At 44.4% G+C, this 11971-nt stretch overlaps 1 protein-coding gene and 1 long non-coding RNA gene across 2 annotated transcripts; one reads left to right on the top strand and one right to left on the bottom strand.

Annotated features, from left to right (window-relative positions):
• Nucleotides 1-698: 698 nt before the first annotated feature.
• On the top strand, nucleotides 699-10330 carry BRIX1 (biogenesis of ribosomes BRX1). Its single transcript, XM_083575851.1, has 10 exons — nucleotides 699-928; nucleotides 2672-2783; nucleotides 3514-3557; nucleotides 4119-4189; nucleotides 4789-4838; nucleotides 5108-5181; nucleotides 5279-5329; nucleotides 7491-7592; nucleotides 9214-9339; nucleotides 9952-10330. The coding sequence occupies exons 1-10, from the start codon at nucleotides 764-766 to the stop codon at nucleotides 10219-10221; spliced, it is 1065 nt and encodes a 354-aa protein (XP_083431977.1). The 5' UTR covers nucleotides 699-763; the 3' UTR covers nucleotides 10222-10330.
• On the bottom strand, nucleotides 8332-9974 carry LOC310744503. The gene is made up of 2 exons (XR_014539575.1): nucleotides 9838-9974; nucleotides 8332-8850 (listed from the first exon to the last, which is right to left on the bottom strand). It is a non-coding gene; the product is annotated as an uncharacterized lncRNA (long non-coding RNA).
• Nucleotides 10331-11971: the final 1641 nt, after the last annotated feature.

Raw genomic sequence — 11971 nt, forward strand, 5'->3', positions numbered from 1 at the left:
CTTTTGTAAACAAAGCGTAATAGCAAAAGAAAGGAGTTTGTCTGGTTTCGTGCCTATTGGTATCAAGCAGCCGCCTCCACGGTACAGTGGTACCTCGGGTTAAGAACTTAATTCGTTCCGTTCTTAACCTGAAACTGTTCTTAACATGAGGTACCACTTTAGCTAATGGGGCCTCCCGCTGCCGCCGTGCGATTTCTGTTCTCATCCTGAAGCGAAGTTCTTAACCCGAGGTACTATTTCTGGGGTAGCGGAGTCTGTAACCTGAAGCGTCTGTAACCTGAAGCGTATGTAACCCGAGGTACCACTCTACTTGCTAGTTAGAGCGTGGTGCTGATAACGCAAAGCTGCGAGGTTGGACTTGAAGGACCCTCGGGATCCCTTCCAGTTCTACATTGTTTGAGTCTATTATTCCTGTTCAGACAAGCCTGGCCCAGATGCTTAGAAAGCAGGTTATTTTAACCTCTTCTAGTTATTTTCTGTGCGTTTTTAAAGTAGGGCTGAGAATTTCCCCCCGGTTTTTACTGCTACTTCTGTTTCTTATAAGCCGCTTTGAGGTTTGTGTTTTTTAACAATCAAACGGTGTATAAATTCCACGAAACGATACAAATAAAAAATAACTCTCAACCCGGAAGTATGTGTGCGTGCGTTACCAGCGGAGGAGATTCTCCTACTTCCGCTTCTCGGAAAATCCTAGAGAGGCTAAGAGGGGGGGGAGCCGACTTCCGGTTGGTGCGACTTCCGGCGGCGCTTTGAGCGTGCGAAGATGGCTGCAGCCAAGAGGCAGCGTGGAGCTGGCAAGGGAGCCCCGGCAGAGCCGAGGAGGAAACGCGCCAAGAGAGCTCCGGGGGCAGAGGGCGAGGGCCAAGGCCCGTCCGCTGAGGCCACCCCGGGGCCGGATGAGCACGTCGTCCCGGCCCCGGTCTCGCAGGTGAGGAGAGGACGAGGGGGACAAGCGGGGCGCTGGGCTGCCGACCCCGCAGAACCTTGACTTGGCCGCGCGGGGTGTGTGCGGCTGTGCTCCTCGTGGAACAAAGGTGCCCCTGAGCATATAATAATACTAATTATTATTTTTATTATTTATACCCCGCCCATCTGGCTGGGTTTCCCCAGCCACTCTGGGCGGCTTCCAACAGGACACTAAAATACAATAACCTATTAAACATTAAAAGCTTCCCTAAACAGCCCTGCCTTCAGATGTCTTCTAAAAGTTTGGTAGTAATTTTTCTCTTTGACATCTGATGGGAGGGCATTCCACAGGGTGGGTGCCACAACCGAGAAGGCCTCTGCCTGGTTCCCTGTAACTTGGCTTCTCGCAGTGAGGGAACCGCCAGAAGGCCCTCGGCGCTGAATCTCAGCGTCCAGGCAAACAATGGAGGTGGAGACGCTCCTTCAGGTGTACAGGACCGAGGCCGTTTAGGGCTTTAAAGGTCAGCACCAGCACTTTGAATTGTGCTTGGGAACGTACTGGGAGCCAATGTAGGTCTTTCAAGACCGGTGTTATGTGGTCTCGGCAGCCGCCCCCAGTCACCAGTCTAGCTGCAGCATTCTGGATTAGTTGTAGTTTCCGGGTCACCTTCAAAGGTAGCCCCACGTAGAGTGCATTGCAGTAGTCCAAGCGGGAGATAACCAGAGCATGCACCATCTGGCGAGGCAGTCCGCGGGCAGATAGGATCTCAGCCTGTGTACAGATGGAGCTGATAAACAGCTGCCCTGGACACAGAATTAACCTGCGCCTCCATGGACAGCTGTGAGTCCAGAATAACTCCCAGGCTGCGCACCTGGTCCTTTAGGGGCACAGTTACCCCATTCAGGACCAGGGGGTCCTCCACATCCACCCGCCTCCTGTCCCCCCAAAACAGTACTTCTGTCTTGTCAGGATTCAACCTCAATCTGTTAGCCGCCATCCATCCCCCTCCCGCTGCTTCTTAGATAACAGGCGTCTTTTTCCAGCCCAGCCCTGAGCGTGTTTGCTCGTCAGTGAGCTCCACTGAGTTCCATGGGGCTTCATTTCTGGACTGCTGCCTTCGTCAGTTTACCCACGAGATCTCCTTGCACACACACACACTTTGGTCGGTGGGACCGGGCAACATAATAATGTCACTTTGCAAATGGGGTCTTAAGTTCGCCGGTTCTTCAAAGACTCGGTTGTTCGGTACAGTGGTGCCCGCCCTTCGAAACTCCCCGCATATTGAGATCCATGCAGGCGCCTTCACCGCACTCTGGCGCCTGTTTAAAACATTCCTGTTCAGACAAGGCTTAGCCAGATGCTTAGAAATGTTTTAGCGTTTAACTTTTGCATGTTTCTAAAACAGGCTTGTGAATTTTTCTCGATGAGTGGGGTATTTTTGGTTTTTTCAGTCAAGTGTATAAATTCTATGAAATGTTAAAACAGCTGTGGTGGTCAGCTTTTAGTAGTCTGTGCAATCCTGCGAATATCAAGTCATACAATATATAGACTTTTGAAACATATTGGGAATGTAATGAATGGGCTGTTTTCTGAAGAAGAGTTTTCTGCGTTAAAATTGCTTTTGCCCAAAAATATCAACTTCACTGTTCCCATTTTATATACTAATAACTGCGGCTGTGACATCCCCGAAACTATCCAGAGAATTAATGATTGAGGTAATCTGTTGTTGTTTGTTCCCTTCTCATGAATACTTTTGTCTTTCAGGGCAAATGGAAAAACAAAGAGAGAGTTCTCATTTTCTCTTCCAGAGGAATCAATTTTAGGACAAGGCATCTCATGAAAGACTTAAGAACAATGATGCCCCATGCTAAAGCAGGTATTTTAAATTTTATTTTACCTGTCTTATGTGTCTTGTTTTAACAAGTTCACTGTTTCTACTCACGTAGAACTGTCCAAAACTAAATAACAACAATGACCGGCTTATCAAAAACACTGGTATGTGAAGCAAAATGAATGTAATAATTATACTGTAGTTAAGCATTACTGTTTTTTATCTGTGTAAAGTTTCTTACCTTAACATTTTTCTGTTGCAGTAAAAGGGGTGATAAGCAGCATATTGATACAGGTCCTCTTCAGCCTAAGTAGGTGTGTGCTGCTTTGCTTCCCAATCCAGCTGTGGGGAGTGCATATATCAAGCCACCTTCAAAAGCAGAATTGTATTGGTCAAACATGAGTCTGACCCAACTGCGGGAGGCAGTGGAAGACAGGAGTGCCTGGCGTGCTCTGGTCCAGGGGGTCACGAAGAGTCGGACACAACTAAACCACTAAACAACAACAACATCTGCTGATAGGCAGATTATTATTTTTTAAGGTACAATTTAGTACTCTATGCATACAACCTTAGCTGCTGGATTGGGAAGAGGAATCCTGTATAGTGCTTGCTTACATCTAGTACCTGAGGTAGGGATACATGTGCTGAACTCAGCTGGACCAGAGCAACTTTTATCAGTAATTTCAAAGAGTTCTAAGAAGTGTAGGTGAAATTACTTACCAGGATGCTTTTGCGATCATTACACATACATTGTTTAATTTCGTTTGTTTTCCAGACACCAAAATGGACAGGAAAGATAAGCTGTTTGTAATTAATGAGGTAAGTTATGATGCCCCTGTTTTGCCTAAGACTAACCATTATATATCCTGGCTCTGGAGATTTGAATCCAGCTATTAACCCAAAACTTGGTACCTCAGTGGCTGCTTTCTCAAGGTGTAACAATAAATAATTTCATGTTTAGAACAGTGCAAGTGAACTGTATCTCCTTTGATTGACTCTCATGGCACTGTGCAGAAAGTGGTCCTGTTCTGGAGCCAGGACATTGGAGCAGGGAGCGTGGGAATGACCCTATTGGTTTATCCTCATTGCCCTCCATGAGTTGGAGGGAGTCTGCAGTGAGGTGTCCTTTAATTGTGTAGGCTCCTTGTGTGTTGTAGAATCTTTATTTTATGGGGTTTTGCATTGTGCTGGAGGCCTCCACACCTATAAACAGGCTTCCTGCTGCAAGCGCCTTCCAACTCGCAGCCGGCACAATTGTCCCTGCTCATGTGTTCAGTTTCCAAGTTGCTATAACTATACTTAGGAAAAGGAAACTTTTGATTTACACTGGAAAAACTACAATGTTTCATATTACGGAACTATTTTTTGTGCTTCATGCAGGTCTGCGAAATGAAAAATTGCAATAAATGCATATTTTTTGAAGCAAAGAAGAAGCAGGATCTTTATGTGTGGTGAGAAAAACTTTAAATCAGAATATATTTCCCCTTTGTGTTCTAATTTCTGACATCCGTAGATAAGTGCAAAGTGGATAAGTAGGAATATCTCATCATTTGGGTTTCCAGGCCACCATTCTTGAATGGGCTTCTGGAAACTATTTACTATTCTGTAAATTATAGGTTCTGTAAACTACTGGGGGGATGGGGATAACAAATTATTAGGGGAAAATAATAACACAATCCACTTGTACCAGCAGTAGAAAATTGGCAAGACACACCCAGCCCCTTCTATCACTTGCAGTGCCCTCTGCCCTGTTCCATGCAACAGGTTAGGTGCTGTTCTTTACCTGACAGGCAAAAGTTTGGATATGAACAAGAATCTCTTGTTTCCTAGTCTGGAAAACTCAGAGAAACTTGGCAGGGGCTTATCAGGGCACCTGGGGACAGTTCCCTCTTAACCAGATGAGTTCTTATTTGCAAGATTTTCAAGCTGTTCTAGCTGGATAGGAATTTTGTGTGTAACACCCCATTAACATCACTGATACTCAACCACTCTAATGTTTCAAGCATAACTTCAATTGTGGATTTCTTTTATTCCCTCTTGTCTATTTCAGGCTTTCAAATGCCCCCCATGGACCATCAGCAAAGTTTCTAGTACAGAATAGTAAGTTCAAATATGTGATTGAATGTCTTTGGTTGCTGTTGGCTTGTTTTTACTCCTTCCTGAATGACCCTACAAAGACACACATCTGGTCTTCTGTTGTAAGCTATGGTTAAAACATTAAAGACTGACCGGCTTAATGTCTGGAAGATGTTAATATTACAAACTGCAAGCACTGCTGTTCTGCTCCTGTTTTAACACTTGAAAATGTTTTTATTGTTGTTGAACGATAAAATCTTGACTTGACATAGCTCTACTTAATATCACTGCAGTTCACACGCTGGCCGAGCTGAAAATGACTGGGAATTGTTTGAGAGGCTCCCGGCCCATTCTGTCTTTTGATAAGGCGAGTATCAATCTCTTAGGAAACCATATTACCTTCTGTTATCTTACAATCAATATTTTTTTTGCCGATTTCTAAAATACTGACTTTCTTCCCACAGACTTTCGACCAGGAGCCACATTATGCTGTGCTGAAAGAGCTGTTCATTCAGGTCAGTATATGGCAGTGTTTATAAGTTAATTCTCCCATTTTTAAAATAGCAGGTGCTTTTTTGCCATAGGATAGCATGATCCTCGTGCACCTTGATGTGGCAATGGCAACTTGTGGGTTCCTCAGATCGGTAGGTCGTAGCCAACTGAGTTTGCTCAGAGTAAACCCATAGACATCAATGACTAACTTGGGGTTCATTGTTTTCATTGAGTCTGCTCTGAGGAGAACCGAGTTGGAATCAACCCAGCAGTGCTGAAACTCACTTGACAAAATGATAGGCCCTATCTCTTGAGCCAGTACACATTTCTTAGCTGGTGCTGTGGTTGAAGGGGCTGTGGGTTTTGCATGTGAATGTTTTTTTGTTTTGTTCCAAGAGTAGTTGAAGAGAGATGGAGAGAAGCAGGGTGGCATTTATTTAAAACATTGTAAACCTCACTTTTAAGCCTGAAAGTCTCCTAAAGCTACCGTATTTTTTGCTCTATAAGACGCACTTTTCCCCTCCTAAAAAGGAAGGGGAAATGTGTGTGTGTCTTATGGAGCGAATGCAGGCAGGAGGCTCTGCTCAGCGCTCCCTTTAAAGAGCCGCGTAGAGCGTGTGTGTGGCTCTTGGGGGCTTTTCCCCAGGAGGGAGAAGGGCTGCCCCTCGGGGAAAAGCCCCCAAGAGCTGCATACACACTCAGCACACTCTTTAAAGGGAGCGCGACTCTTGGGGGAGCCTTAGCCGCGCGCAGCTTCTCCCGGGCAGGGGGATGAAGGCTCCCCTTGCCCGGGAGAGGCTGCGCACGGCTATCCCATAACGCAGCGATCCCGCTTGCTGTCCTGGCTTTTGGGATTCAGATTTTTTTTCTTGTTTTCCTCTTCCAAAAACTAGGTTCGTCTTATGGTCTGGTGCGTCTTATAGAGCAAAAAATACAGTATTTAAAATATTAGTGGTAAGGCAGTGCCTGCCATTAGGCTTATGCAGGTGGCTCTCATACGTTCTCATACACATAAAGACAAAATTACAGAGTCAAAACACATTGGGGTGCAATGGAGGGAGGGATTGCCAAAGTTTTCCCGGACATCCACCCCTTTTCTGCCCACTTTTTATTTTTTTGCGGACAAGTTAAATGTGAGTAAGTTGCAAATCACCTGTAATCCATTTAGTGAATGACATTATTCAGTGTTTCTCTCCCACAATCCACAGCAATGTTCTTTCAATAGAAAAGAGCTACATGGCTTCTAAGTTGTCACTCTCTGAATCTAATGCTGGTGCCAGCAGACAAACAGCACTAAGCTGATCACGGAAAATATACTTTTCAACGTGTTGGATAAATCTCTACCTCCAGTTCTTCCAGTATTCATGTTTGTGCTTCAAGCTGAGCCGCATGCTAATCATTCATATTACGCTTTGGAAGACTTGGTCAATAAGTACAGTTCCAAAATGGAGGATTGGCACTTAACAATAGTCCAGTTGACCAAGCTAGGTAGAAGTTTCACTTCCATTTGCACCAGCATGGTTCAGATGTCTGCTCTAATTGATACCGTTTGCCCTTTCAGTGCCACTGCATTGCGATATAAGCATGTTGATGCAAAGGCTCTAGCCATGCTGTGACAAAAACCAAGAATGACCAAATTACCATATTTTCCGGCGTATAAGACGACCCCCAACTTTTCCAGTTAAAATATAGAGTTTGGGATATACTCGCCGTATAAGACCCCTCTTCCAATGCACACCAAATAAAAATTTAAAAAACCAGTCTCCAGTCCGGCTCGGAAATCCGCTCCACTTCCCAGTGGCCAGGGGCTTCTGGGGCCAATTTTCAAGCGTGTTTCTGCTTCATCTAGAGAGCTTGGTGTACTCTGATTTAATTTGCTGTCGCTTTATCCTTTGGTGGGGAGTTGCTGCAGGAGCTGCTGCTGTAGCCAGCGTATAAGACGACCCCCGACTTTTGAGAAGATTTTCCTGGGTTAAAAAGTAGTCTTATACGCCAGAAAATACAGTACATATAATACAACACAGATGTAATCTATGACAGCAGAGCACCTTACAGCCTGATTGTGTGGTAAACAAATTGTGTTAGCGCTACACAGAGTGAGCTATGCAGTGCTCACCCAGAATTGTGCTGAATCTTTTAATCATGTTGATTGCTTTAAAAAGTTGTCGTTTTTCGCCCTGCCAGATTTTTGGTACTCCTCTGTATCATCCCAAAAGCCAGCCTTTTGTAGATCATGTCTTCACATTCTCCATAACAGACAAGAGGATTTGGTTTCGAAATTACCAGGTAATTTGCCTATGCTTTGCCTGTGGGATAATGTAATCAAAACACCCACGACCACCCCGCTGCCTGGGATCTATATGCAATGTCTTAAACTGAAAAATGCTATGTGAACATTTTCTTGAATTCATTTTGCCTGGCACAAATTAGCATTTATATTTTTAAAAATATTCCTTAGTAAAGCAGATGAGGTGATATAACAGAGCAAAAACAGGTTTGCTAATGGCTTGTGTGACACAGCCTGTGTTGAGAAGTAGTAGTAAATTATGGTTGATCATTGTAGAAATGAGCCTAGGTGAGGCACCTGCCTGCAAACAGGCTGGAATCTTTCACTAAATATTTGATGATGATGATGATGATGGTGATGATGATAATAATAATAATAATTTATTATTTATACCCTGCCCATCTGGCTGGGCTTCCCCAGCCACTGTGGGCGGCTTCCAAAAGAATATTAAAATACTGTGATACATCAAACATTAAAAGCTTCCCTAAACAGGGCTGCCTTCAGATTTGACTAACTAGTTTGTCATTTTATCCAAACTTGAAAAGACTGGTTAGTCCTAACAGTTGTTTTACTGAAACAAGCCAACCTTGGTTTATGAAGCTGCCTCCTTTCAATAAACTATTGTAAAGATAGGCATAGTTCGGAGTATGAATGTAACATTAAACCAGGGAACATTGGAAGCTTTTGATCTTGCTTTTAATCTCATAGTTACACTGGAAGAGAGGAGGAAGGAGCATGGAAATCTGAGGGCTTATTAGACTTGTTCGCATATTGAACCATAGCTGATTAGAATACATCTGTCTCCTAATATAAGACATTTTAAGATGGATTTGCTAGTAACTTAGCTTGACACATAAAGGGTAGTGGCCAAAACTCAAATGCCAAATTCTCCTAGACCCAGATAATCTTCCACAGTGCAGAACTTGTGCATGTGGCAGGCACATTTTAGATCACTTGATTATGGATCACATTTAGCACTTTCACAAGTGCCTATTATTTCCCTTAAAATTCTGAGAATCAGTTTATCATTCAAGAGTTTAACTGCAAGTCCTTGAGGTGGTAGAATGAAGAAGCACACACTTAAGTCACGAGTGATATCTGGTCAGTAGTCGAAAGAGTGTTTTGGGGTTGTGTAAGGACTTCAGTATTCCACAGGCTCCGTGTTAAGGAAGCTACACTCATCATGCCTCCCTTTTAATTTTCCATGGGCTCCTGTTCTTCAGTCCTACATGTGTGTTGGTTGTACTCAGACTGTTCCTACGAAGAGCAGAAGTTTACAGGTTTACAAAAAGGACACAATTCCATTCTGAAACAAAAAGAGGCAACCCTTATTTTTGTGCAAGCTGTGGCTTTAGTGGCAGCTAATATGCTCTTTCTTCCCACAAACAATCTCCATATTCTAGCCCATTTTTATTATCAGGGTCAGCTTAGGTTGATTCGATCCACTGGAGTGTCTGAGGACACAAAAGCCATTAAGCTGCTCTATAACACAGCTAGAGGGGATCTTGCACCAATATTGGGTATTTTAAGTTGCCTTTTAGGTGCCTGTGGCAGTTGTGCACCTGTATGGTAGAAAAAAGGTTATTTTGCACTGAAATATCAAATGTTTCAACTCTGCAGATAATAGAAGATGGAGCCCTGGTAGAAATTGGGCCGCGCTTTGTCTTAAACCTTATCAAGATCTTCCAGGGCAGCTTTGGAGGACCAACCCTGTATGAAAATCCTCATTACCAGTCTCCAAATATGGTAATACTATTTTTAACACTCTAAAGCATACACTCTTCAGTTGGCTGATTCCTCTGCTTACTGTGACAACGCTGTTAATGTGATCCTTTAGTAAAATGTTGTTAGTAACTCTCTCCACCCACAACAGTCCAGTCCACTGGGTTCTCAGCAGTAGGCTTTAAATAACCACCCCACTAGTTAGTATTCTGTGATGACTTTTGGCCTGAGGCTTGTGTTGGCTCTGGAATACAAAGGCCGGCTTTCTATGATTCTAAGTCCAGGCAGTGGTTTCTAAGTTGTACGGCTAACTGGAGTTGCTGTTAATGTTCAGCAACCACTAATGCTAACCCATTAAAATATATTGGTTGCAGAATGGATATAGTGAGGGGCTGTGGTTTATGCTTTGCATATGGGAGGTGCCAGATTAAATCGTGGGCACGTCTGGGCAGGGCATGGGGGAAATCCTTTCCAAAACCTTGGAGAGCTGCTGTCAGTTAATGTACAGAGCTCTGAGCTTACATGGGCCAGTGGTCTAACGGCATCAGGCAGCTTCCTCTTGGGTTTGGTCTCCTGTTGTAGCTCCAACACATGTATTTTGGTGTAGCCATTCTAATTGTATTCTTCTGCTTCCAGCATCGCCGGGCAATAAGACTAGCCACAGCTGCTAAATTCAGAGAGAAGCAACAATTGAAAGAGCTGCAGAAACTGAAGAAGAAGGAAGAGAAGCCGCTGATTCCTGAAGATCCAACAGAAGTTGTTTTTGAAACGCCAGCTGAGGAAAAGCCCGAGGAAATACAACTAGTGAAGCCGGAGCCTAAAATGAGCTTGAAGAAGAAAAAGAAAAACAAACTACATCAGCGCTCAAGGAAGCTGAAGAGAAAACTTGGTGGAATTGGAGTCTGAAACATTTAAAAAGGGGACTCAATAATACAACCATTTAAACAGCTTTTACTACTTTTTTTTGTAACCGGTTTGTGTACAGTAACTTTATAAACAATGTCTGCATCATTGATTATGGGCTAGTTTTGTAATTTCTGATGGTGCCCTAAAACACTTAAAGAAAAGGTGATGTGTGGAGAAGGGTAGCAGTATCTCTGCGCTCGTTCAACAGGAACTCACTGACTGGGACAAACCAAATATCCACCTGGACCGGTTTTCTGAAAAAAGCTGCAGCCAAGTCAGGAGAACATTGTACATTAAGAAAACTTGAAGACATGCTCTTCTTTTGATTAGATGCTTTTTAATGTCCTTGTGATAAAAGGCAACAGCAGAAAGGTAGTTCAAAGTACCTCTTACACTCTTCCAGCAGCCGGCTTGTGTGCCAGCCCACTGCTATTCTCCATTAGTGCCATATGCAGTAGTGTTGTGCAGAATCCTGTACCCATAGCCTATCAGGAAGGTAGTTTTTGGTGTTTTTTACGGGTGGTGCTGTGGGTTAAACCACAGAGCCTAGGACTTGCCGATCAGAAGGTCAGCGGTTTGAATCCCCGTGATGGGGTGAGCTCCCGCTGCTCAGGCCCTGCTCCTGCCAACCTAGCAGTTCGAAAGCACGTCAAAGTGCAAGTAGATAAATAGGTACCGCTCCGGCGGGAAGGTAAACGTCGTTTCCACGCACTGCTCTGGTTCGCCAGAAGCGGCTTAGTCATGCTGGCCACATGACTCGGAAGCTGTATGCCGGCTCCCTCAGCCAATAAAGCGAGATGAGCGCCGCAACCCCAGAGTCGGTCACCACTGGACTTGGTGGTCAGGGGTCCCTCTACCTTTACTTTATGCAGCACATAGTTAGGCTATGGAACTCACTTCCACAGGGGGCAGTGATAACTACCATCTTGGACGGCTTTGAAGGAGAATTAGACAAATTCATGTTCAACAACACGTCTCTGAATACCAGTTGCTGGCAACTGAAAGTGGGCAGAGTGTTGTTGGGCCCATGTCCAGCTTGAAGGCCACATGGGCATCTGACTGGCCACTGTGAGAACTCTTATACCCTTCAGTTCTTTGGGACTGTAGCTCTTAGGGGTCTCCTAAAAACTAAGCACCCATGAACTATAGTTCTCAGGATTCTTGGGGTGGGAACCATGACATACATGACAATGGTATAAAGGTGTTTGGATGAGACCAAACAATGCATATTCATATTCTGTTATTCCTCTAAAGAACAGCTGAGGTGCTGCACTTGCAGTCACCCAGTTCTACCTTCTGACGAGCCTGCAGGATAGGCTGGGCTCAGAGATAATAGCTAAGCTGATCCAAGGTCATGCATGGGGCCTTTGTGTGTGGTGCAAGGCCGGAACTGCAGTCTCGAGTACCTTGCCCTGCTGTTTGGTATCACACTGGTTTGGCTCTGGGTTGTTTCTTCAAACAGCACATTTCTAGTGCACTGCAAAAAGGGACTCACTGCTGTCTTCTAGCCTCTCGCTATAAAAATGGAACTTTTTACATTATGTCTACTATATTCACTGCTGGGAGCAAATAAGCTCACCCCGCTTGCACGACCTCACCTCTTGCTGATTTCTGAGCAAAATAACGTCAAGCGGCAGCTTGCTTACCGCCAAAAAAAGGGCTGCAATTTTGCAAAACAAGACAAAATATCGCGTTTTTATTGGCCTCTTAGTGTCTTTAAAGAACAAATCGACCTGAGCCGCCGCAAGGA

Source organism: Podarcis filfolensis, assembly GCF_964270895.1.
Source record: "Podarcis filfolensis genome assembly, chromosome: 11".
Classification (NCBI taxonomy): domain Eukaryota; kingdom Metazoa; phylum Chordata; class Lepidosauria; order Squamata; family Lacertidae; genus Podarcis; species Podarcis filfolensis.